This window comes from Octodon degus, unplaced genomic scaffold (genome assembly GCF_000260255.1).
Source record: "Octodon degus isolate 3935 unplaced genomic scaffold, OctDeg1.0 scaffold00001, whole genome shotgun sequence".
In the NCBI taxonomy this organism is placed as follows: Eukaryota; Metazoa; Chordata; class Mammalia; order Rodentia; family Octodontidae; genus Octodon; species Octodon degus.
In genome coordinates this window covers 21,906,482-21,930,584 of record NW_004524577.1, presented here as the reverse complement: position 1 = coordinate 21,930,584, position 24,103 = coordinate 21,906,482, and the positions used below count along the sequence as shown (strand labels likewise).

The window sequence follows — 24,103 nt, the reverse complement described above, 5'->3', positions numbered from 1 at the left end:
ATTGAAAAGTACATTATAGTCACTGTGCTCCTGCTGGGTTAGCGACAGTGTCTTGTCTTTATTCTTTGTTACGCCTGGTAACTATCTGCTCAGCACATTATTAAGAAATCTGTATCTGAGATAATGTATCTGCATCCCTCTCGTTTCCCAGGAGCACCACAAGGCCAACACTATTATTATTATTATTATTATTATTATTATTATTATTTGCCCTTACAGAGCAAGGTGCAAAGCCTCAACAAAAGTAGGTTTAGGTTTTGTCATTTTCATGGGCTCTCTCAGTGAACGCAGCAAATATCGCTATTAGCAAATATCATAAAGATCTTTTTTTTTTTCCATGAAGATATCTTCTAAACGCACAAGATAGAAAAACAAAAAACAAACAAACAAAAACCCCAAAAACAACAGGTTTTAGCCTTCCTGGGTGAGACACCCTCAGTCCTGCCTCTACCACAGCTCCTCTAGCCCTGGGTTCACCATGGATGGACAGACAGAGCCCTGACTTCGTGCACCTTGGGGATGCAGGAAAGATTCCCGCTCTGAATGGAACCGCATTCAGTTGTCCTGCAAGGGGGAGGGGTGGGGGCTGGAGCGGGCGGTGGGTGTGTGAATGGAGGGTGGGTGTAGGCTGACAGCGCCTTACCCCTTAGCGGTTAAAGCGGGAGCCCTGCGGTCCCCGACTTTTGGCTCAGGGCCCTGCCCAGACCATTGTCCGCACACCTTGTCCTTCCAGTTTCCGGGCCGCGGGCGAGATGATTTGCTGCGGATGACATCAGCCCTAGGCCAAAGGCTGGAAGCGCGGAGGCAGCCACCGCGTGAGGATGTGCCGGGTGGTCCTTTCCGCCTCCTCTTCCTCCTCCTCCGGGCGCCTTGCCTAGTCTCCATATAAAAGCGGCGCCGCCTACCCGCCCTGCGCATTCCCTGCTCCACTCCGCCGCGCGCTCTCGGCGGCGGGGAGAAGGCGGAGAGGAGGCGGCGCCGCGCCGCGCCGCGGGGGGACGCAGGGGGCGGAGCGCGGCAGCACCTTCGGAGATAATCCTTTCTCCTGCCGCAGAGCTGAGGAGCGGCGGGAGACGAGTACTTCGCCAAGGCGTAGCGGGCCAGCAGGATGGCGACCGTGGTGGTGGAAGCCACCGAGCCGGAGCCATCCGGCAGCATCGCCAACCCGGCGGCGTCCACCTCGCCCAGCCTGTCGCACCGCTTCCTCGACAGCAAGTTCTACTTGCTGGTAGTGGTCGGCGAGACGGTGACCGAGGAGCACCTGCGGCGTGCGATCGGCAATATCGAGCTCGGTAAGCGGCCCCGCACCCGAGGGACGCGCGCAGACGCGACCCCACCCAGGGCGCGACGCCACCCTGCAGGTCCGGCGCGCCCCGCACCCACGCCTCGCCGGGCCACCTCCCGCGCGCGATCTGGACTGTGCTCTGAGCCCATTGCGGAGAATCATCTGTATGACCAGACTTTTTCATTATTTCACTAGCGATCTAGAGGAAGAGACAGTAGGTCTCCAAGAGAGGCGTGCAGCCCCGAGCTGGCTACCGCCTAGTCCGCGAAGTGCAAAGCAGGTGTCAGGGGCAGAGGCCGACATAAAGCCGCAGTCGCGGGTGGGGGGTGGGGACCTGATGCCTCCGCTACTTTTCAGCACCGCTCTCGCCCGGGCTGTAACCTGGGTAGAACGCCATGTGCCAGGCTCGCCCGGCGCCTCAGCCCCGCACGAAACGCCTGTCCTGGCTCTAAACCTCCCAACCCTTTCTTTCCTCGGGATGACTCGGCGAGTCCTGCGGCCACGCCCGCTCCCCCACCCTCGGGCCGCGGGGATGGAGCCCCACTCGCGCCACGGCCCCGGGGCTCAGCGGCTGCTTTCCGAAAGGACAATGGGCCCCCAGGTTGCAGGGCGGGGCTGCTGCCTGCGGGAGTCTAGGTCTGGGGGGGACAGGAGCTCGGGCGAGGGCTGGGCGGCGGGCAGCCGGCCCTCCGCGAGGCCGAGTAGCGGTTCGCGGGCGCCCTGGGCGGGGCCGGGAGGGTACCGCGGGCGCAGCAGCCCCGCCCCGCTGCCGCCGCAGTCCCGCATTTGCCTCCAGCGCTGCAGCGCCCCCCTCAGGCGCGGCCGGCCGGGGGCGCGCGCTGCGGAGCCTTGCACGGGCGGGGCTGCGCGCCCACCTCCCCGCAGCCCGGCTTTGTTGCCTTCGGAGCCCTAGAGCGGGCAGCTCTGGTCTCTGCTCTGCCCTTTCCCCTCGGTGCCCCAGCCCCTCCCTCGTCCCCGACGGAGGTCCCCGGGTCCTCGCGCAGCCCCAGCCGGGTTCTCTTCTCCCTGGTGGTGCTGAAGCGTTTCTGCCTGGAGACACCGGCTGGTGGGCGTGGTGCAGTCCGCACTGCGGTCTCTACGGCAGCCCGAGGCGGACAAAGGGCGTTCACGCAGCCCTCCTTCCCCGCTCCTCTTCACCTCAATAAAAGAGAAAGAAAAACCTTGTTTTTAGGTGAACCAAATAAATAAATAAATAAAGACTTGTCATTTGCCTCTGCATTTAGAAATGGCCACTTGTCCCCAGAACAAAAGGCTGCAGGGTGGGGACTGGAGTTGCAGACCTGGTTCTTTTGTTTAACTTTAAAGCACTGAATTTCTCTTTCCGCTAAAAAGGAAAAAAACAGACCAAACATAGGAGCAGAGAGCAGACGTGATATTGCATTTGGAAAAAAAAAATCAAAAATGAGAGATTTCAAAAGTGAAATGCCTTATTTGAACATCTGTCTGTTTGCAAGCCATAGGCCTTTGGGGTCTGATCTGTTCAAATTTATTTTAGTTGCACAGTTTTCACCTTGAAACAAGATGATGTGTACTTCTTTTGGGTGTGGCTATTGTGGGAATCAATGACTTCGGATTTTTAATCCTTAGTCCGTGGCACTGCTGAGAAGTATTAATAGGTTAGGAAATGCTTTTTGTCTATAAAATTTTCTCAACTACCCAATGTGGGAGAGGGATCGTCACCCCTATTTTAGAGATGGGATCCAGAAGAGGCTGGGAGGGGACCGGCTCAAGGTCACAGCACTTGGCAGTGATGAGTGTCGGGACTGCAGCGTCACTCCTTTTCTGACCGTGTCATGGTCTCAGCGCAGGGCAGGCGAACACCAGAGGGAGAGCTGGACGCTGCGATTTGCACAGCTTGCCTTTGTAATCATCCACTTGTGGGCAGTGCCCGACTGACCGGGGAGGTGGTTTGTAGTCACCTTCCAACGGAACGTAATTGCCTTTCTGCATTGTTACCAGCTCAGCGCCCCATTCCTCAGCCTCAGGGGGTTTATTCTTTAGAGAAGAAAGTGGGTGTAGGCCAACACCTTTCCTGTCTTCTCTCCTTTTTACCACAAGCACTTAGTGTAAAATTCAGAATTGTCTTCCTGACATTTGAAAGTTTTTTAAAAATCCTATTTAAGTGTTACATAGATAATGCTTTCTTTTTTTTTTTTTTTTTTTTTTTTGGGCGGAACTGGGGATTGAACTCAGGCCCTTGCACTTGCCAGGGAAGCGCTTATTCCACTGAGCCATCTCCCTGGCCCCCTAAGTGTTACATAGAGACAAAGCACAAATCACAGATGCGCAGCTCAATGAATCTTCACAAAATTAACCCACCTGTGTTATCCTGATAAAAAACAGACGTTGCTGGAATCCCAGAAAGGCCCCTACCCCTCCTGTTCCCCTTGCAATCATCTTGCCTTCCTAATTTTTAATTCTCTAATTTGGTCATTTTTTTTTTTCGTGATCTCTGAAATGGCTGTATCGATCCCATTAAGGATCAGCCAAGTGAGTGAGCAAAGCCATTTCCGGAGTGTCGCGGCAGATGCTGCTGCTCCGCAGATTGCCCTCCTGGGTCTGGGGACCTTGGGTGCAGCTTGTGCTGCAGGCTTTTCCAGTGGCTGAGTGAGAACACTGCTCCCTCTGGCTTTTCAGATAGTCAGATAACTTAGCAACAGGGCAGCAGGCTCTTTTCCAGTGCATGGTGCGCTGCTGCTGCTGCTGGTGCCTCTGCTTGAGCCAGAAGGTCCCAGCTGGGCCTCCTCCAGAGGTCACTCTGATGCCACTGCTGTCGTCCCTTGGTGTCTGCAGGCTCTGTTGTGTGAAGCAAGATGGAGCTGCTCCAGGGGGTTCGACTCTGCATGCACAAGCTGGGCAAACAGTTCCTCAGCTGTGACTCTTATTCCTGTTTCCCTTCCCATCTTAACGGAGGCTCTGTGGGGTTGGAGAGTGTGGTGAATTGGATTCTGGCCATTTGATTACTGAGGGTTCCCTGGGAAGCCTCAAAAATCATCTGTTAACACTGTGGATTGTGGTAATGTAGCAAGTCCACTGGCCTGATGCTTAGTAAACGCTTTTTGATACCAAAGAGGATGAGATGCGCATTCTTATTTTCTCAGCTATATTCAAAAGGTATAATACTGCATTTGGTCATTTCTCTATAGAGTTTAAAGCAATAATGCTTCCTCCAGCCTCACTGATTTAGTTATGCCAGACTTTATCCCAAGTCATTGTAGCTGTCACCATCTACCATTTCTTGGCAATTCCTTTGGACCCTCCCTTATTAGCCCCCGTGTGCGTTTAGCCAGTTAACTCCCATTTTAGCGGAGCATCGCTCATTGGGTTTATTTTAATGCCCACACTCCATGCTTCTTCCTTGCAGGCTAAATTTTAGAGCCTTGGGAAATGACTGTTTATTGTTTCATCTTATTCTTTCAAAGGAACTAAAATATACAAGGAATACTAAGTATCAGTTTGATGTTTTTAGTTACTGTTAAGTGTAGCTGTTCTGATTAACATTGGGAATCAGCAAGATTGGCTCATGAGAAGATAGATTGTGTGTAATATCTATGGCCCTGGAGTTTTAGTTGTATAATGAGCTGAATACGTTGTAACATTCCGCTGTCATTTTATTGAATGCGTTCAGTCTAAAATGGTAAGAGAATTAAGAACCCAGGAAAACTTGGGAGTTTAATATTCAGTTTCTTTTCACAGGAAAAAGACAAATCGAAGATTATGGGTAACAGCACTAAAATGGAATGTTAGAAAGTAGTACATTATTTTTATTCATCTTATGCTTTTTGAAGTTGAAAGGCACGTGAATTTCCACTTGCTCGATTTACTTGCTATCACATACTAAGGTGAATGTGATGAAGCACAAGGCTGTCTCCAAATTTCAGGCCATTAAATCATTTTTTTTATTATTAAATTGGAATTATTTATTATCAGTGCTTTGAAGCAGTGGGCTGGGTCTGTAAGCTATTGTCTGTATCATATATGACATATGATACAAACAAAAATTTGCTGTCCTGAAAGGAGAAAAGCAAACAGCAGGCCAAGTTACGGGGAAGCATAGCAAATATTTTCTGTGAAAAGTAAAGCCTTCCTTAGCATTTCTTTTTTAATTGTTGCTGTAGTTGAGGGTTTCTGGTTACATTTCAGCATAGTTTTACAGACGGAATCTTTTGTAGGTTAACCACTTAGGTATTTGCAGAGAATCCTCAAAATACCTATTTTTAGGAGAAGCAACTAAAGCCCATAGAGAAGAATCAACTGATTGGAAGCCCAGTAGAACCATTGCCATGCCTTGAACCTGGGATGCAGTTATTTCCTATGGGCTTGCTTTTTTTTTTTTTTTTTTCTCCCGGAACCAGGGATTGAACTCAGGCCCTTGAGCTTGCTAGGCAAGCGCTTATTTTACTGAGCCATCCCCCCCCCCCCTTTTTTTTTTTTTTTTTTTTTGGTGGCTGGCTCAGCCCACCCTGGGAGCCGGACTGGTGGGGCACGTGGTTCAGGGGATCGAACCGTGGTCTCTGCACGCTTGCCTAAGCAGGCACTTTAGACTGCCGAGCTATATCCCGCTGGCCCTTTGTGGGCTTTCTTAATCACTGTCTCTTGAAGAAGTATAGGAGTTGGGTTGGTTTTTGGTTTTCAGTTTTTTTCTGTTTTTGCCTTTTTAAAGGGTAGCTTTTGTTTTGCTTGTAGCTGTTGGTTTCATTAAACCGTCCTGCGGGGTGCTTGTGTAACTGGGAGAACCTGGGCAGTGCAGCCTGTGAACAGCAGGGGTACCTGCCGCATCCTCCCTTTGCGTCCCAGCTTGTGCTGCGATCGCCCCTCCCCCAGCCACGTTTTCTTTTCTCCTTTTCCATCCGCGAATGCCCTGTTCACGTTTGCTTGCTTTTTGTGTAGCTCATGTGGGGCCAGACGACTGAGAAGAAAAGATCCTTTGGTGCCTCCCGGTCATTTCCCGTCTCAGACCACAGAGTAGGCAGCGGTGCCCTAAAAGGTGACAGATGCCCTTCGGGCCTAGATCTTTAAAAAGTGGTGGTTCACTGCCTTTCCTTGCTAGAGTTATGAGCACCTGTTTCCCACCTGGGCTCCTGTAAGGGCACTGTCCCCTGAGCTTGCGGGCGAAGCAGAGCCTCAAGGAAGAGCTTAGTGACGTGGGTGGATTGGGAAAACAATCAGAAAAGGGTCACGAGTTTATGGTGGATTTTCTGTGCCCCTCACTGCCCAACATACCTAGCTTCCGAAAGCAGTTCTAGACCTGTTTTCTATCCCCTGGCATCCGCTCCACGTAGGGGCATAGAGAGAGAAAAAAATAAGAAAAAGGCTAGCAGTTTTCTATCAGAACTTCAGTGTGGCCCACTGTTGGCTCCTCCTTAGGATGGAAGAGACACACAGAAACTTATTAAGTGCAGGTGAACCTTTATTGAGAAATACTCTTTCCCTGTGCTAATATTGTCCAGCTAGAAGTCTTACTAAATATCTTATTTCTAAAATTAATAGAAAAAGTGACCTGGTTCCAAAATTTTCCTTCCCAGCTGTAATAACGAATAAGCCCATTGCAATCTTTATTCTGTAGTCAAAGTAGTGATGTGCATTATTAAAAAATAACTTGGCTGAAAATTAGTCTCTTAGAAAGAGAACCCTAAATTTTCAGGGTCCGTTGAGAGTATAAAAATAAGAAATATTTTTATCAACTGTTTACTAGTGTAATATAAAATTACTAGGTGAATTTCATAATACTTTTTTGCCTGGCTAACATGATTTACTTAATGCTAAATTTATAATACATGCAACATATTACATATGTGCATAGATGCAAGCATTTAATTGCTTGTGTCATGACCTGATAATTGAAGCCAATGTAGGAGAAAATCTGTGTATAATCCCAGATGAAGTCATTCAAATAACGCAGCAATTTAGGTCTTACTTAGAACAAAGACAGAAAAATTGTATGAATTCAATTTAATCACGTATGTCTCCTTGTTCATTTACTGACCCAGCTTGAAAAGACAAAAGGCAAAATGGGGCCCCAACCTGCAGCCCCGAGATCGCAGCCAACAATACCAATCAAGCCGCTCCGACAAGAGCTCAGTGATTTCTCACAGTGGGCTAGTATATAATGTATATGTTGAAGTAAAATATTCTAATGAATTCAGACCTCTCAACCTGTCAAACTCTCCAGGAAACAAAAAGAAGCCATTTATCATTTCTGCACTAAAAAGATCCAGGAAATCTCAACATGCTTTTATTGTTAAAATTTAAATACTCCATTAGCACAGATGCAAACTTAGACCATTAATGTTTCCAGGGAGATCCATAAGCCTCTCCCTTATAATTTAGCCTCTCTTTGGGAAGGTTAACTCTTCTATACCTGAATTATTCCTATTGATCATATAAACATTTTTGCTTTTAGTTAGTGAACTTCTATTTAGAAATATTCCTCACAGTTAATGATTTTGGAAGATAGTGTAGATGTGCAATGAATGGAGTTTCTAGAATCTTGGAAACTGTATTTGGCAAAAGTATATGTTACCTCAATACTTTGCAAGATAAGAAAATTAATTATAGATGGAGGTAAACAGATATATATTAAGGATTTAAGACTGTGTGTGATACACTGCAGTTTGAAACTTCAGGTCACCATGCACCACTAATGACCAACAAAAATGATTAAATGACTGACTTTATTTAGATATAATTTACTTGCAGTGTTAGAGCCAGAAGTTCAGTCCCCTTCCAATAGGCAGTAGGCTTATGTGTTTGTTGTTTGAAAAATTTGCTCTGGCAGTTGAGCAGGCTCTATCCCAGGATGTAATCATGTGTAGGACGCACTGACTGGTTCCACAATGAGCCAGCTCTTTGGAAAAAATGTAAACACACACATACTGCAGATCTCTAAGGTTCCTCGGGTTTCTCTGGATTGTCTGATGGCCCCTGGGTTTCCCTCTGAGTATCACCTTTGGGATGAGGGGGTGGAGGGAGGAAGAGATAGCCGAGGCATGACATGAATGCCAGAAGCCAATGTCATCTACTTCTTGACTTTTGCTACTCTCACCTCTGGTGCTCTTTGTAGGGTAGGAAAGGAAGTCTGAACTGAAAGGAAGTTCATGGCCCCCACTTTATCAAAGATTTATAAGATATATATATATATAAAAAAGTCACCACATTTCTGTTTCTGGGTAAGAAAATTCAGTATCACTAACAATTGTGAACAACTGCCTGCCAGTACAGAGAGAATACACAGCTAAGTCACGAGACTGAGCCTGCTTCACCCCCCTGCAGGGGTCACTCAGAGTTTGGATTGATATCCAGGGACTGAAAGCCCAAGGTCAGCCATGGGATGGGTACCAGAAAGATATCATAGAAGTCATATATTCATACTGCTAGAGCATCATTGAAAAAATATTGGGCTGGGGAGATAGCTTGGAGGTCTAAGGGACTGCCTGGAAAGCACAAGGACCTAGGTTCGACTGCCTGTACCACATGCTGTGCTGGCCATTGAAACTGGGCCTGATGGCGCATGCCTGTAATCCCAGTGGTGGGGAGTCTGAGACAGGAGGATCCCTGAGTCCAAGCTGTGCAGTGAGACCCTGTACCAAAGAGATGAAAGATTTAAAAAAAAGAACAAAAAAAACAGGTGGACTTGATGGCTGCCACCACTTTCTTTTCCCTACCTGCATTGTACACTTTCTTCCACCTACAAGTGGATTGTTAGAAAGCTAGAGATAGCCTGGTGGCATCTTAGCTGCCACAGAACTAGCCATCTGCCTGCGCTTTCTATTCCCTCCCTAGAGGAGACTCTGTCATTTTCTTAATAACTGTTTTCCTTTACTCTTCCAGCAAAGCAGCATTTATATTTTATGAGGGGCAGAAGTTCAGTCCCCACTGCCAGTTATCTGTCCCTTGTGGCCTGGCAGAGACTTCTTAGCCTCCCTATTTTGTGGTCAGCCCCCGCTAGTCTCCAAGCTCTTTAGAAATGGCTCTGCATCCTCCCTGAAAGCCTGAGAAACTTTACGGTGATGTTTTTCAAACCACCCTGAAAGGACTAACTGTAAGTCTGTCGACTCTTTTCCTTGTCCCCCTTAGGGATCCGATCATGGGACACGAACCTGATTGAGTGCAACTTGGACCAAGAACTCAAACTTTTTGTCTCTCGACACTCTGCAAGATTCTCTCCTGAAGTCCCAGGTGAGGCCTCTGTTCAGTATTAGCCTAGAATTTAAAAGAACAAGGGTCCTTTGGCTGAAAGTCCGCCTGGGACTAAAAGATGATTTGTGTTTGCTTTTTATCAATGAGTCAGCTACAGCAACAATTGAAGAAAGTCAACTCTAAATGATTGTCGTGTGGTTTATCTCTTCTGGAGATGCGTAGTGAGTTCTTAGGTAATATTTATGTATGTTTGTATTTATTACTATCTCGTTGTACTCTTAAATTCAAGGGATTGTCAACTATTTCCATGTCAATTATGCTCAGATGAAGTTAGGAGTACAGATTGGGTAGCCCCAGAATCCCACAATTCCTTTCTCTCAAGGTGTAAGAGGCCATCTCTGGCACTTCAGAGTGAAATGGACTTGATTATTTTATCACTATTGTATCATCCACCTTTGCATTACCACTTACCTTTCTTAGTGTGGGTGAAAGAGGGATTTTTCTTGCTGCTGTTAAAATAGCTTTTCTTTCAGAAATGAGAGAGATCGCTAAGACTAATTAAAGGTAAGGACCCAAACATTTGTCCTAGAGGAAGGTCTTCCTGCTGACCAGCGCCTCCCTGGTGCTGACTCTTGGGCTGAGCTGTCTCTTCCCCACCCCCACCCCCCTGAGCTGTGACTTATGTTCTAGCAGCTGATCGCATTTGGGGATTATAAGACAATTCCTGGCCTATAAACACCGTAAAGCCAGATGTGTTTTCTTAAAAGCTTGGTCACTGGAACCATGTTACATTATATTTCATGAGTATCTGCAAAATGGAGTAAACTGTTCCATCTATATGCTTTTGTTCTGTGATTACTAATTTTATTGGCATTGTTATAACATCAGGAATGAGGTTCAGCCTTTCTTGCATGATGAGCTCATATTCCATTATCCTGTGTATTTTGAGATTTGAGATTCCTTTGAGGGAATGTCACTGCCTTGGTGAATCATACTTGGCTGCAGTAATATGCTCATGGGGTCGTCCCATTCTTCTTTTTGAATGGGATGCTAGAATAAAATCCCATATATTTCCGTTATCCAAATGAATTATAGTTGTTGAGCATGGAATTGAGTGATTGTGTGGAGAAAACCTTAGTAAAAAATTCTTCAAACTTAAAATTAACCTTGCTACAAAGGCTTGTGAAATATTGGCGCTTAAGTAACTGCATTGAGGGAGTGAAAGAAAGAGAGCAAGCAGTATAAGATTCTTTTGTTATAATTTTATATCTTGCAAAATCTCCATAACTTAAAAACATCTCACAAAAAAAGGAGAGAAAAGTGACCTTTGTCAACAGTCATACCTATCTGCACATGTAAAAGTCAAGTTTTACCCTTCCTCTATAGGTTGTTCTGGTTCTGGCTTGCATTCTATGTCATAACTGTTTGTTGAGCTATTATTTTCTTTTTCTATAAACAAGCCATGCCTTTCTCATTGTGTTCACTCAGACTTGGATTGATCTTACAGAATCACAGCTATGTATTACAAAATGAACAGTTATAAGAATTCCTGGAGAATTAACCATTTTTTGGACTGAAGACCTAGCTAGTAATATTGTTGTTGACTAGAAAGGTCAAGTCCCTGAAATTGCCACTGTGGCCTAGTGCATTCGTCGCTGGACTAGTATCAGTGCCATGAGTAGAGACTAGAGAAAGGCCTGGTGGTACGACGTTCCCTCTCAAGCTCTGCAGGCCCAGCCTTCCTCTGGAGCCATTCTAGTGATGCCCCTGTGTGAAGAGGGTTTCTCTCCAAGACTGTACTGCAGGTTGAATATTCCTGATCATAATAGCGTGGCACTAGAAGGGCTTCAGAGTTTGGAGTTTGGGGACTTTGGAATGTTTGCATGGGTTTTACCAGCTGAGCATTCCTAATTGAAAAATCCAATCTAAAGTCTACAGAATCCTGGGGTCCTCAACCTGTGATTCAGTTTTGGGTAAATGTACTACTTGAGGAAGAGAAGGTGCTAGAGGACTGGAACACAGAGCTGCTCATGGTTAGAGGTATATAGACATGCCCAGGATGATCCTTGGGTGGGCCCAAGGAGGTTGATAGCTTTTCCTAAACAAACTAGAGAAAGCTGAGTCCTGTTTCTAAGTGAGTCAGAGTGTAGTGGTCTCTTCCCTACTTGCTTTAGATTTCATAAAAGAGAACTTACGTACCTCAGAGCTTCTTGAGATAGACATATATCTCCATTTAGTCAATTTCAGCTCAATGACAGCTTCTATGCACTGGGCACAATGGGATATGGGGTGTGCAAGACCAACGTGATGCACAGAACAAAATCATTACCTTTATCATGCTCATAGGAGATATTATATACAAATCAGCATAAAGTCCAGCACCCTGCATTAAATCCAAAATGCAGGCCTCAAACTGGCCCTGTCAGGGGGAGAGGGAGGTTGCAGGCTGATAGAGTTATACTAAAATATTTTCTGCCTTCTCTGGCACAGATTAAGACTTGGGTTGTTTACTCTGTTTACTATCCCTGCTAGCTATTACACTTTTTGTTATTTTTAGGAATTAGTTTTCTTATCAAAGACTGGCAATAGCCTCAGATCGCAGCTGGTAGACGGCGCTGATGGCCCTGCTAGCTTTTTCCCTTGCACTAGTTTGTCCCTTGCACTGTAGTTTGAGATGCAGTGAGGCTGTTCCCTGGGATTTCAGATCTTATTCCAGAGCATTCCACGCCCATGATTCTGGGAATGATCAGTCATCCCCACTTACCTGAGGGGCTTGAGCCCGTGGTGGCGCTGACCCACCTCACATTTACTCAACGAGTACTGATGGCCTGCACATGAGGCCTTGCTGGCACCTCAGGCGCTGGCCTGGGCTGCATTGTCCCTGAGACAAAAGGCGAGGTCTTTCACAAGAGCCCCAGCCAGACTTTTCCTCAGTTTAGCTGCTGAGTCAGTTACAAATACAGCACCTGTCTTACATTTCTTTATATTCACGAGTTCAAATATTGCTGGCAAGTTTTATTTATGTGTTATAGCCTATGCTTTTTGCACCTTAATCACAGTGGATGAGAATTGTTTTCCTGAGTCTTCCCACAAGGGAAGACTTATCATGGGAAGCAGAGGGTTACTGTGCTGTATAGCATTTGGTTCATATTCCACATCTATTGCTTCTTTACCGAATTGAACTTTAGACCTCACTGTATGTAGAAATGGAAGAGGACATCACCTGGGTATTGCAGGGAGCACTTACTATGAAGTTGAATGGCACCGTTTCCAGTAATACATGAAAACCATTTCTAGGACAAAGGACGCTATCTCAGTCACTTTCTCATTGCTAGGACAAAATACCTGACACCTGAAACTTAAAGGAAAAGAGGGTTATTTTTGGCTCATGTTTCAGTCCATACCTGGCTGACTCTGTACCAGGATGGCATGGCAGAGAACTGCTCAGGGTGTGGTGGACAGCAAGCCCAGAGAACGAAGGGAGAAACCGAGAAGGGAGATACGACTTTCCCATCACACCCTGGGGCCTGGTTCTCCTGACCAGGCCTTACCTCCTCCTAATACAGCGGGTGCTCATGCACCCGTAGTTCAGTCACTTTTCAAAAGCCCCAACTTGGAGCACACTGGACATTCAGAAGACATCCAGGTGAGAGCCATAACAGACACCAAGCTGAAAAATCACTTCAGTGGTTCTTCCTTCTGCACTTTTATCTGCTCACTGAAATAGTTCAAATGCTTTGATAACGCAATTCCACACCAACAGTATAGCACAATGATTAAGAGTTCAGATTCTGGAGCCGAACTCCCCAGTGTGCTCTGAGCTCTGCCTGGGATTTGCTACAGGATCTCACCTGGTGCCTTAGCCAGTCTCTGCCTCTGTTTTCTAGGGATGAAAGGGATCACTTCTACCTCAGTTTCCGGTAGAATTCATTCAACTAAAGTACATAAAGTTCTTAAAAGTTTTATCCCCTGTCCAACAATAAACATTAATATTATTCATTTGACTTGTGTGCTTGATTCCTATTATCTGTGAGAAATAGTGGGTTTAGCTGTTTGTGATATTTCTTGTGATAATTGTTACATTTGTATCAAAGATGTTTCTCAGAGGAGCTGTTACCTTTAGGTGCCACCAGGCAACTTCCTCTGCTAGGCTTAGTGAGGGCCTCTGGACAGAAGAGCAAAAAGAGGGTGCTGCCTTAGAGCTGGCAGGGCAGGCCCAGAGCAAGTTGCAGGGTATTTGTAAAACAGTCCCCTGGACATGCGTGTGGGCTGCTGCTTCCTTTCCTTACTGTGTGGCCTGCCCCTGAGCAACTTGGCCCTACTCCGCTGCTTTATTTCTCTTCTAATCTCTCCAATCAACAAGTGGCTATAGCTCTAGCTGTTTTAAGAAGTGGAGATTTCCTCAAACTTATTTTTTTCAGTCAGCTGAATAAATAAGACCTTGGCATGTTTACACTTTGTCACTAGTTTTAGGACTTGTAGATAACCTTCACGAAAATCTTCATACAGTCCGATTGGTTTTGCAGTGTGCAGATGGGTGGTTTTGTTTCAAAACCCATGCCTTGTCTATGGAGGATAAGCAAACCACAGCTGAGCATCTTTAGATTTATGCTGAGTGGCTGCTAAAAATATCCTGCCAGAAGATTGCTTTTTGATGGAGAATTAAAAGCAGCTCTTTGAATTTCAGTCATGCAAATCCTCTCCTCCCTTTGACATTAATGATGCAACGTTTACAACTAATATTTGTCAGTGAGAGTGATAAGAAAATGCTAAAATGCCCTTAGAAGGAGGTCTTAGAGTATTTTTAGTCATCGTTTTGTGTAGACGTGTATGTTTAGTTTGTCATTGGGTAGCATCACGGCTTCATTGTGTATGCCTAGAATATATCAGCCTGTCGGTGACAGGGGCACTTCTTCCTCACTCCCAACCTTCAAATGATAAAAGTGCCCTAGTGTGTCCCATTAGAAGCAGGGGACTCACAACATCCAGGGAACCTGTGGTTTCAGCAGCAGAGTGGGCCCTTGTCCTGTGTTTCCCGTCAGGGCAGACACCTAGGTGCCTGTCCCCGTGCCTGTGTCGCTCAGCTTCTGTCAGGATTTGAAGCAATCAGAGGAGTCCTGGTATTAGAAGAAAATGACTGAGAGCCTCATTTGATTGTAGTAGCCAGACCTCTGTTTAATATCCATGGAGATCAAAGCAGCAGGGAGGAGAAGGAGATTCATTTTCATGCAAATCTCTCCCTTGCCCCCTGCCCTGAGCCTTGCTGGCCCCGGTGCTGGGAGGCCCGGATCGGCAGCCCTACCTGCTTTCGGCCGGGGCTCCCATTCAGGCTGTGGAGCTCCCATTCAGGCTGCGGCTGCTTCCTTTGAGAACATCAAAGAGCCAGCCTCTGCAGGAGGAGTGCCAGGGTTTTGTAGCATGCGCAGTACAGTACAAAGTGTTAATTTCTGCAAGGTTTACATCTTGCTCAACTTTGAAATTTCAAGGGATTCTTTATTTACATCCTCACACACTAGGTGATAATTGTGATCCCCCCCCTTTTTGGTGCAGGTGTGGCTACAAAGAAAGAAAAAAGTGTTTTGTTGCCATGTTTGGGCACCTTCCTTCCGCAGGGGAGTTAATGATGGCCCATTGAGACCACCTGAGCAATACCTATTCATCTTAACTTTTTTTAAAAGAGTGAAAAGATGTAGTAGTGTGCCGCTGTAATGGCTCTCCAGCATCTCCTAATGGGTACTGTGCAGCCCCCGCTGCAGACAGACACTGGCAGGACACGGCGGCCTGGGCTCTGGAGCCATCAGAGGAGGGGGGAGCTGTCGGGAACCCTCCATTAGAGCAGCTGCTAACCAGGGACAGCATCTTGGGCTGGATGGGAGGGCTTTTGTCCTCATTTTCAGAGACCGAAGTGCCGGAAAGCCACCTGGCAGCCACTGTCCCTTCCTTTACTGTTAACTGCTTCTGTTTGCGCCTTCCTCCTGGAGCATCTTCGGCCTTTCTGGTAGCATGTTAGAAATGCGATTATTTTATACAACATCAAATATTTTTGAGTGTGGGACCGTAAGAGCATAGATGGCGGAATAAGGTGGCCCTGCTGTCGATAGTTTAGTTGGGAAAACAAGTCATCCACAACCTTAAAATGCACAGTACACTTTTTTTCACAGTGTTATCCTGGTTCACAAAGGCTGTTTGTGTAAGGTCGGGGGCAGGGGAGGGACAGGAGAGTTGAGATTAACTTAAATAACCAAAGAAGTCAGGGAGTGGGAACAGAATTACAACACACATGTGTTTAATTGTTCCACCATTCTTTAGTGACAATGGCAAAAGTTACTCAGGTAGCAGCACCCTACCCCCAGCTGCAGGGCAGGACTAATTAAATGCTGCCAAGGCAACCATGGAGATTCCCCAACGCCCTACTCCCAAGGTTTACTCCTCTTGTTTCCCTGGCTGGGGTGGAAGGGTGAGTTGTGCTGCTTTTGAAATCAGATTTCCTTAGTCCCGGAGACTTGTGAGAAATTAAGACGCTCCCCTGGAGGGAAATTAACATAAGTACGAGATGAAAATAATGTCATTTTAATAAACTCTTCCAGCACAGGTTAAAGGATTATTTATAATTAGGATGGGTGGAATGAATGCTTATAGGAAATGCAGTAAAATAATGGATATGTGATTTAAAAGTCTGTGAGTAGGAGGTGGCGCTGTAGTTCAGTCGTGAAGTGTGTGCTTAGTGTTTAGGAGGCTTTGGGTCTAAAATGTGCATCACATGTATGTACATAATTAAGGAGCACTCAGGGCTGCCGTGCACCACATCTCATTTTAAAAACTCAGACAAGACTGCCTCTAGCAGTTCCTGAGTGTATTCCTGTGCTGCAAACCTAGTATATAAACATCTAAGGACTGACTCTGTCAGAGAGGAGGTAATAAAGTCCTGTCCACCAGCACATTGCTGTGAAGGGGCTCAGAGTCACTAAGCTGCGCTGGAGCATTTGGTTCTAATTCCCAGATTCCGGGTGTCTCCTTCCAAGGCTGATGTGAAGGTACAGCAGCTACTCCCAGGAGCAACAGGCTTCCCCAGGGAGGCTGTGCCTCACCAGTCTTGCTTTGGGTTCTTGAAATGTCAATCAATGGAAAAACCACATTTGGGGAAGTTAACGTGATAGTACAACAAAAGATGCAATGAATCCTGCAGCCCAGGTGAACAGTATTCGCATAGAGCTCCTTAGGTATTTTGAGCATTTGTCCCTCTTCCTTTTTTAAACTCTCAAAGCTTGCAGGTTGTGCCATGTGAAAGACCAATGAAAACCACTTGATGGAATTTTCCCGCTTAATTGTACTAGATGTCTCCTCGCAGGCGTTGTGGTTGCTGTTCTTCATCGAGAATTCTAGTTTCTCAGCTCAAATGCTAAGAGTTTTGGTGGTACAATTCGGTAGGAAAAGGCAGTATGAAGTCCCATTAGATGCTTAAGTGCCTTGGAGTTGGCTTCATTCTGTGTGTGTGTGTGTGTGTGTGTGTGTGTGTGTACATGCACAGATGAAAACATGAAATGGGATGGAGATGAAGGAGAATACATTATAATCTTTGGAAAGGAGATAATCTTTTCACATTATATGCTTTATCTCCTTAGAAGGCGCCCTACTATCAGCTGGTCCTAAAATATTTATGTTTGGCAGCAAAGCACAATTGCATGCCTAGCTCTGCAGGCCATTGACGAGACTGTAAGTAAATCCTGGCCTAAGATTTGTTTACAATTGCGTGTATAAATAAGATAACTAAGCCAGTCTGTAATATGTGCCAAATGAGAATTTTACAAGAGTCTTTCTGAAAATTCTGTTTGTTGAGAATATTTTAAAAATATATATATATGCATGACAGTCTGCACTAAAATAATATGTATACAATTTGGAGCATGAGTGTAACAGATCTTAAGGCCTTAAGTTTTCTGTGTGACCCAAACTAAAGTGTTCCCTAGTTTGAACCTGCATTTTGAATTAAGTTCTTTAACAACTCAACAATGAATTGGTATTTTAAGGATTCATCTCTCAAACTCTCTCTATATATGTATGTATTTGAGCAGTTTGGCTATTCATTTCAAGATTGTCTTCATCTCTGAGTGCTGGAACACTGTTCATTGGCCAACTCCAAAGACACTGAAGTGAGATTGTGCAGGTGTAGGATTGTATAAAAGCAAACGTGAAATGATTGCATCCCTGCCCCAGCCTAGAATCACGGAGAGAGCGCGAGTCTGCGGTTCCTGTGTTGGTGGGCGGTCAGGAGGGGGCGTGCTGCTGCCCAGTCCCACGGGCTCGCTCTGTGCAGCAGCTCTGGGCTCTGCTAGAGTGTTGTTACTCCCTTGGCTCCTGGAGATCAGATCTTTCCTTTCCTGAAAACATGAAAGGGTAAACCAGATGAAGGCTTTGTATGTTGTGTTCTTTCAGCCACTTGTTCTGCGAAGCATTAATGATCAATTAATTAATGAGGAGGAATTCCGTGGGAAAGTAAGTTTAGAAATGATGGCATTCTTGATCTTACATTTCTTGGGGAAGCATAGAGTACATAAGGTCCACACTTGCCTAATTTTATTTCATCATAAAGTTTGGCCATAAAATATAAATGCATAACCGTGACTGATATTCTTTAATCATAATGTTTCTGTTGAACATACTTTGGAAAGAGGTGGACTACGTGGTGGCAGAGTCCTTTCCAGGTTTTGTTTTTATGATTCCATGAATTTTGACCAAATTACTTCATCTCTGAAGTGTACATAGGAACTTGTCCTGCTCCATTTAGCTTAAGATGGCTTTTGATTTAGGTGAAAATGTCAGGGAAATAATTTTATTTAAAAAAAATCTGCCTACCCCACCTACTAGGATTAGTAGTTTTAGAGAGAGATGTGTAGCCTGGGGAATATTCAGATTGATTTTCCAGTTCGGGTTTTCTCGGCCATTGGCTGTTCCCATCTGTGTAGACAGACCAAACAAGACAAAATTCACTCACGTTTGCCCCATGCCAAACACCTGCATGGAAAATATTTCAAAAGTCAAAGACATGGATGTTTTATCTACACAATGCCAAGTAGGAAATAGCTTCATTTTTTCCATTAAAACAAGAACTTGCACGTTGACATTTGGTGTGGCTTTGAAATGCTTTAGATCAGCTACTTATTTGGAGTTCCTGAAAAAGTGCCGAAGGATAAGACCTCACTTGTTCTTGGGATTATCTGTAGGTTGCATATGCTGAAAGACACAGGCATATTGTTTGTTAAAGATAATTGAGAATGGCCTGCATTTTAATAAGCATGATCGACTGTGCATGTCTTGTCACATGAACCATCAATTAGCGCGAAGGCAGTTTAACAAGTCAGAACAGGAAGCTCCAAATGCTCTTGGGAAGCAGTGCTTATAGCAAGTTATTACCAACAATATATAACTTGCATACAGGTAATTATTATCAGAAAGTCATGATTACCCAGAAGAAAAAGTGATTTTTATGGTATTCTACCTTACAATTGGCTGTTGGTATTTAACCTTTATGGTAATGATTTCAATTTGTCCTGTAGCTAATTTGATCATATTTTCTGAAAATGATCGAATTTGTGCACTAAAATGAAGATGTGACTTTATGTTGTTCTTACAGCAAGACTTTCAGGGAATTTAACACTTGAAAGAAATAATTTATTCAGGTCAATAATTTCTGACATTGCCAGTTAAATATAAGACCCAATGCTATTATGGGCTACTGGACTCTTTTAGAATATTTTGCTGAGTTTACACACCTATAATATTCAACAACGGAACTTAAAAAAAATTGGGGTATAACTATGAATGTCCATTTTGTATCTGTGTATTCAAAGTGGTTGGGATAGATATATAGTTGCATTCTCTTAATGAATAGAATGATTTTTTCTAATGGTGTTTGTAAGTAGGATCACAAGTCTGCATCTTGTACAGCAATTAACCACTGAGAAGAATGTATGCAGTGTATTATTTGTTGAAACTGTACTTTCAATTTGATTTGAAACTGTCTCATTGCTATATTTTTATCAATAAAACTTTGAAAAGAAAAAAAAATTAAATAAAAATTAAAAAAATGAAATAATTTATTTACAGTAACACCATTGATGATAACATCTCTGGATAAAAGTACAGGGGGTTAGTTCATTAAAGATTCTGATAGTGTTGCCAATCATTCCTTGTACGATTATTATTTTTGAAATATTATACTCTAATGATGGCCGTTTCTTTTGTATCTTTTGTATTTGTCTAAAGTTAATTTTAAATTCCTAAGCCAAATTCATCTATTAACTCAAGATACAGTTATTACTCTTTATAGGAAACAAGATCTTACAAATCCATTGTTCTCAACTAGAGTAAAATATTCCTTTTGCTCTCTCTGTGTTTCTGTTTTTATCTCTGTCTCTTTCTCTGTGTATTGGGGATTGAACCCAGGACCTTCACATTAATCTACAAATCCAACTCTTTATTTTTTGAGACAGTGTTTTTGCTAGATTATTAAGTAGTCTAGGCTGGGCTCGAACTTGTGGTCTTCCTGCCTCAGCCTCCTATAACAGTGGGATTGTAGGCCTGCATTATCATTACTAGTTTACAGTGGCATTTTCAGAGAATTTTTTTTTTTTTAATTCCACCCATTTATTTATGTGTGTGTGCAGCCAGCTCAGCCCACCAGGGGGCGGGGCCAGCTGGCATGTGGTGCTGGGGGATTGAACCACGGTCCCTGTGCTTTGCTAAGCTTGTTCTAAGTAGGTGCTTTAGACCACTGAGCCATCTCACCAGCCCCTGGAGAATTTTTTTTTAAAGAGATATTGAACTCTTTAACCATCTGCCTACAACTGTTTGAAGTATAGTCCCGGAGAGCCACACTCACTCAAGAGGAGATCATGCTTTGGAACCACTGAGTTCTGTGCCCTGAGGTTGTCATGTGGACCTCAGTGGTGGTTGTACTGTAGCTCTGAGGAAGTGCTGTCTGTGGAGCTCTTGCTCCCAAAGCATTACTGGGCAGACCATTGATGTTGAGATAACCAACCCCTGGCCACATTAGCGCTAATAGTTTTATTTGTGCAGAGAGCTACAGCTGTCTCTGAATGTCAGTGTCTCAGAAAAAGTCATTGGTTCTAGATATTACAAAAGAAAACAAAGCTGCTACAGAGGAGAAGGGAGTGTGGAGAAAGAGACCATGGCAGGCTTACAGGTAACTTGAAAAAGTCTCAGAGTTTGCAATACAGGTACCAACCAATGACATTGACAATGTCCTGGTCAGTGTACAACAGGCATGCCTCATTGCTTACTCCCAGCTAATTTTCTTCCTACTTCCTGTACCCCTTGCCTATGAAAACATATTTTAAATAGGTAATTTTCTCCTCTATTGTACCATCTCCCGCCTAATAAGTTAATAAACCAAAATCAGGCAGCAAAAGCATTTTTTTTGAGGAACCGGGGATTGAACTCAGGCATTTGCGCTTGCCAGAGAAGCGCTTATTCTACTGAGCCATCTCCCTGGCCCTAGCAAAAGCATTTTTAAAAGTTATCTACCTTTAAGATTGTCTAGACTGTCTGTAGATCCCCAAAATAGGCGAAGTTATGAAGTTAAATTATGTCACCACTTCCTGCATATATGAAGTTGTGTGTGTGGTGGTGAAGTATATAACTTTTTTACGTTATAGTTAGATACCACAGGGCGATATTTTGGCCAGGAAAAGTCTGAAGATACCACAGAAGTCCTGTAAGAATGTAATGCAGGGCCAGCCAAATAACTCGGAGGATTAAAGCACCTGCTTAGGCAGAAGCAGGGGCCGGGAGTTCGATCCCCTGGCCTGCTGTGGTGGCGCTCACCTGTAATCCCAGCACTTGGGAGGCTGTAAACAGGCGGATCACTAGGAGTCCAATCGATGCAGTGAGACCCTGTACACCATGTACACCCTGTCCTAAATACACAAAAAAAGAATGTAATGGATCTGGAAATTCTTGTTGCCTGCTGACATCTCAGCCATCTTAACAGCGCAGTACAGCGCTTCCCTCGTGTTCATGGTGACAGTGGCTGCCAGCCCTGTAGACGTACTGCACATACAGTTATGTGGGGTAGATCGTACTTAGTAAAGATAATAAACAGCTCTGTTCCTGGGCTACATATACTTTAATCTGTTACTGGGTTTAACTGTGTTACTGGGTTGTATATGCGGTGCTGTATGTTAATCCCTATCTTAGAGTGTATTCCTTTACCTATAGGGAAAAAGGTTATGTACGACAGCATCTCAGGTCGCATCTCAGGTCACGCCAGCAGCAGCTGTAGGCGTCACACCTGTTCACCTTTCCATCCTGTTTTTTTTGTTTGTTTGATTTTTTGTTTGTTTTTTTTTTGTTTTGGCAGAACCGGGGATTGAACTCAGACCCTTGCACTTGCCAGGGAAGCGCTTATTCCACTGAGTCATCTCCCCGGCCCCCTTTCCATCCTGTTTGCCCACCTGTATCACTCGTTTTGTCCTCTGACAACTTCCATTTCCCTCCTGGTATTCTTCTCTCTGTCTCCTTCGGCAAATGTATTCTTCCCACTCTCCAATCACAGCCTTCTTTTCTACCAGCATTGTTGCTTTGGATTATTTTAAGATGTCTAAGATGAGTTCAGTGTTTGCTTTTCAGAGAAGCATTACATTATACATTAGTTATACTTATTAAGCTATGTCTTATTTTCGTTTGTATTTTATACATAGAACAGATTATTTGGAGCCTTTGGAATAACATTCCAGTTTATAAATGTAAATATAAATGAAATAATTTGGCAGATTAGCTCCATGGCTCGTCATCTAGAAGCAGGATTCTATCATCAGATAGGAATTTCTATTGCTGGAATCTTTCAGCCTGCAAATATATTTTCTATGCTTGGTCAGCAGACTCATCACGAATTTGAGGCAATTACCAAAAAAGTTCCATCTAACAAGGAATGAAAACAAAATCAAATAAACAAAAACATACGTTAAGTGAGAAAATTAGACACTAAAGAGCTTACGTTAATCATGCCTACAAGCAGGCTCAGGGGCTGGGGATTTGTTCTCCCAGCCTGCTGTGCTGGCCCTGTCCCCGGGGCACGCTGAGATGGCAATGGAGACTGGGCGTGGTGGCACACATTTGTAATCCCAGCTCTTGGGAGGCCCTAAACAGGCAGATCACTATGCGTCCGATCTAGTAGTGAGACCCTGAACACCCCGTAGACCCATCCCTAAAATACAAAAAGAAAAAAAAAGAAAGAAAGAAAATTGTTTTTAAATATTTCAGGATTCTAACTTTCAGAAGTGGCCTTTTCCCAGCTGTGCCAGATCTTTGAGCACACAGATAAGGAGGCTTATGACTAATGTCCCTAGAGAAAGAGCCGTAGGCTAGCAGGCTTAGTAGGGCTTGATGACAAATGGTGAGCTCTCAGGGTTGAGAAGCTATAATTAGCTCTTAGGGTTGAAAAATAGCTCTATAAGAAATCTGACAGTTGGCAGTCATTATTTACCTCACGAACCAAGTCTTTATTAGCACATTTCCTTTCAGCATGAACATGTGATGAAATGTTTACTTGCAAACTATCAGTTGCTTTCAGAGACTGGGCAAAGAGCTCTGATAAAAAGCCAGCCTCCTGAGAGCAATGGACAGAGCCCTTAGGGGCACGATAGGGGGCAAACATCTGAGCTGTGAGCCCAGTTCCACCGGCGAGTCTCTGTGTACCACTGTGGAAACATTATGTGGCATTTCTGAATTTTGGCATCACTAAGGTTCCTTTCATATTTAATACTTAAAGACGGTAATAATATTTACCCGTACTGAAGTCATTCGGATATTTTTAAAAAATGGTTTACATGCAAGACGAATACACACAGCTAATGTTTACAGCCAGGACGTGGCATTTGTGTAAAGTTCTTTAGCATTGTTAGGACATAGACACTTGGTTGACAGATTCAAGCATAAAATTGTGCACATCGCTCTTCACAAACGTATATTGTTTGTCTAATAGGATCTAGTACAGTGTCAAATACTGAGGGTAATAACAAGCAAAATAAATGAATGAGACACGGCCCCTGTACAGTCTCCCGGCGGGCTCTCAGCCAAGGTGGGGAAAGTGTATTTAATCAAATAGTCAAACAGGTCTGTATCGCGACAGTGGGAAGTAGAGAACAGTGTAGCACTGTTTTGTATGTGTAGAAGGAGGAACTGACCTGCTGAGAGGAAACGTAAACTGTAAAGCTCACATTTGTGAAAATTCTATTATTTTACATTTCAGGGATTGAACACTGAAATGTGTTCATGTCTCCCTTTTAGTATAGCATTAGCAAGTTAACCTAGTGTTATAAAGAGATGTTTTCCCCCGAAATTGATCATCGATCAGTGTAAAGTTACAATGGCATATTTCTTAGGAAATAGGAACAGTGAAATTATTTAAGAATATTATTTAGGGCTGTGGAGGTCTGAGTGCTTGCCTGGCAAGCACAAGGTCTGAGCCCTGTTCCCAGTACTGCATACCATGCTAGCCTTCTCCTGTGCTGGCCACCAAAACCGGGCATGGTGGTGCACGCCTGTAATGCCAGCGCTGGGGAGGCTGAGACAAGAGGATCACTATGAGTCCAAACTGCATAGCCAGAACCTGTATCAAAAGGGGGGGGGGGAGAAAAA

At 44.4% G+C, this 24,103-nt stretch overlaps 1 protein-coding gene across 2 annotated transcripts in view; it reads left to right on the top strand.

Annotated features, from left to right (window-relative positions):
* The first annotated feature begins 877 nt into the window (after positions 1 to 877).
* Map1b (microtubule associated protein 1B) overlaps positions 878 to 24,103 on the top strand; it is a 110,913-nt gene continuing 87,687 nt past the window's right edge. The window contains exons 1-2 of one of the 2 annotated variants that reach the window (XM_004623016.2): positions 878 to 1,292; positions 9,383 to 9,484. In XM_004623016.2, coding sequence (XP_004623073.1) covers positions 1,109 to 1,292; positions 9,383 to 9,484 — 286 coding nt within the window. In that variant the 5' untranslated portion in view covers positions 878 to 1,108. The remainder of the gene's footprint in view (positions 1,293 to 9,382; positions 9,485 to 24,103) is intronic. The other variant, XM_023703142.1, reaches the window with a different exon arrangement.